Source organism: Cyprinodon variegatus, unplaced genomic scaffold (genome assembly GCF_000732505.1).
Source record: "Cyprinodon variegatus isolate N-32 unplaced genomic scaffold, C_variegatus-1.0 Scaffold13, whole genome shotgun sequence".
NCBI classification, from domain to species: domain Eukaryota; kingdom Metazoa; phylum Chordata; class Actinopteri; order Cyprinodontiformes; family Cyprinodontidae; genus Cyprinodon; species Cyprinodon variegatus.
In genome coordinates this window covers 883,236-885,668 of record NW_015150466.1, presented here as the reverse complement: position 1 = coordinate 885,668, position 2,433 = coordinate 883,236, and the positions used below count along the sequence as shown (strand labels likewise).

Here is a 2,433-nt window from a genome sequence, read left to right as displayed (position 1 = left end):
TGGAAAGTGACCTGAGATGACATGATGTGAATTGGAGCTATAGAAATAAACTGAATTGAATTTAAGTTAAATTTCCCAAAAAATGAATCATTTAAAAGTGGATAATATTGACAGGATGTCATTAAATGATAATTAATAAGGGGATGACAGGATTAGGGTTGGTTCTGTGGCGGCTTGGTTCGGCCTGGCGTGAAGGCTGGCGGTCAGCGTTGGAGCCCTGGGTACGGTGCTGGCCGTTCTGGACAGCAGGCTGTGCGGCGCCGCTGTGCCTGGATCGGGAAGGCGGTCCCTCGGTAATCCAATCGCAGCAATCCGGGTGGGAAACGTTTAACTTTGTTTCGGTTCATGTCTCCAGGGCCGGTGGGGTTCCAGCTGGGGGCCCCCGCCTGCAGTAACTGACTGTTTTCCATCCAGGTTCTTATGGTTCTGGAGCTCGGACCATAATGATGGGGAAATCCGTCTGGAGCTGTGGCTATACTAAACCATGCAGCTAGCTAGGATTCATTGTTTCATGAAATAAAATGTTTCATAAAAGATAAATGATGCTTTGAATCAGCTTTATTGCCATCAGGCACTTTATTAAAGCTACAATAGAGAGAAAACAAGCCGTTGATGCTTTAGTTTATTGAATCCAACTGATGCTGTGAGCGCAGGATTGATGATAAATTAATCTGCCGTGATGTGATCCCATCATAGTCTGCTGTGTTCGGAAGCTGCAGATTATCCGGTTGATTTTTGTCTAATCTATTTACTTTCCAGATCGAAATTTGACGCAAAAAACCAGGTCCGTTGGATAATTAAACATTCCTTTTCTAGATCCAAAGCCATTCCTACGACAGACCATTGTAAGGACGTTTTAACGATCTTTAACAACGCGTGAAGTAGTGTTTCTATGCACCCGCCTGAGGACGATTGACTACGCCGACATCACAGCTGGGGATCGCTAGCATAGCGCCCAGCATGCTGTAAAATACACTCGGTTTTTATTACTTAGAGCTTTATTGCACGATTTAGAGGAACGGTTTGTTTAATGATAAAACAAATAATTTAATCTGGCTGCTTATAGGGTCTATATACAAAAAGTGCGGTCGGAAAATTTAAATTTCTCTTGTCTCATATAGTTATGCTATTTATCCAGTGAAAAATGTTTTTATACTCAGTTTGTTTCATCTGCAAAGCTGAAAAAATGCCTGAGTGAGGGGTGGTTTAAGACAAAACATACTTATTCACATGTTAAGTTAAAGTGTGTGTAATTTGTTTTAACTCTTACACAACCTTCACTGTTTTTTCATCAACATAAGTAAGGAAGACAAACTCTGCCTCGTCAGAACGGGGCTGATTACTGTGCCGGAAGGACTGTATGATGAACTGTTCTCTCTTTGCAAAGATAAGAAAATAAAGTTCCTACTGAGTGAAATCCATCGATCTCGGTTGGTTTAACTGGGATTAGGGTTGAATGAAGTCAAAGATCGGTTATAGTTAATAATTGGTTAAGTATTTAGTAAGTAGTGTCATTAAGTAGCTGTTCCAGCTCCACTAAAACATTTAAACTAATTCTAGACTGCAGGTATTTTCAGATCCTGTGTTTGTAGTCATGCTTGAGTTCAGAGCAGAAAGGTGTTAGAATAAGGTGTGAAACTAAAATGCCTTTAATGAAGGTTCAAGTAGAACAGAGAGTAGTTAACATAAAGGAGGTTTCTGCGTATGTAATTAAGTCCTGATAACATCACTGGTTGATTGCGTCTCTTTGTGAAACATTTAGATCCAGGTGAGCGTCGTTAATTATTGGCCAAACACGGACCGGGTCTATGCATCATTATCAGAGCTTCCTTGAGTTTACGGTCAGACGTGGATGAGATCAGGCTGTTAAAGGCTGGAGGAGGGTTTGGCTCCTCATAAATAATTAATCAGTCAAACAAGGAAAGGCTCGTTCATCAGCCAGGCCTTCTGCTCGGCTCTGGGATTAAAACTGAAGTAGAGGAAAGTTTTTCTGCGTTCTGCGGAGCCAGACGTACCACGGGGACTCGGCCGCTGTTGGACTCTGCATCTCTGCTGCTATGGTATCGCCATGGAGACGCGCCTCCTCAGAGGAATGTAATTAGAGGAAATGGTGGTTACCCTTGAACTCCATGCTGGAGTCCTGTTCTAACTTTCTCTGCAATCATCGGGGAGGGGAGAAAAATGTCTAATTGCATTCTGTAGTCGTCGTCTCCCCCCTGATCTAATTTACTCTAACCTTTGGTTTCATTTTGTTTTTTTCTTTCAGTGTATGTGGTGGAGGACAGGAGACGGGACGACACAGGAGACACCTGCCTGACGGCCTGCTGGACGGCACTGTGCTGCTGCTGTCTCTGGGACATGCTGACATAACGTCCCTCTTCATTTGTTCAGCCTTATTAGTTTCCTGTAAGCCCCCCCCCCCCCCCCCCCCCC

General features: G+C 43.4%; 1 protein-coding gene across 1 annotated transcript in view; it reads left to right on the top strand.

Moving 5' to 3' along the window:
* cystm1 (cysteine-rich transmembrane module containing 1) overlaps window positions 1-2,424 on the top strand; it is a 12,578-nt gene extending 10,154 nt beyond the window's left edge. Inside the window, exon 3 of the mRNA XM_015382714.1 lies at window positions 2,267-2,424. Within this exon, the coding sequence (XP_015238200.1) occupies window positions 2,267-2,370 (104 nt within the window). The 3' untranslated portion in view covers window positions 2,371-2,424. The remainder of the gene's footprint in view (window positions 1-2,266) is intronic.
* The last annotated feature ends 9 nt before the right edge of the window (window positions 2,425-2,433 follow it).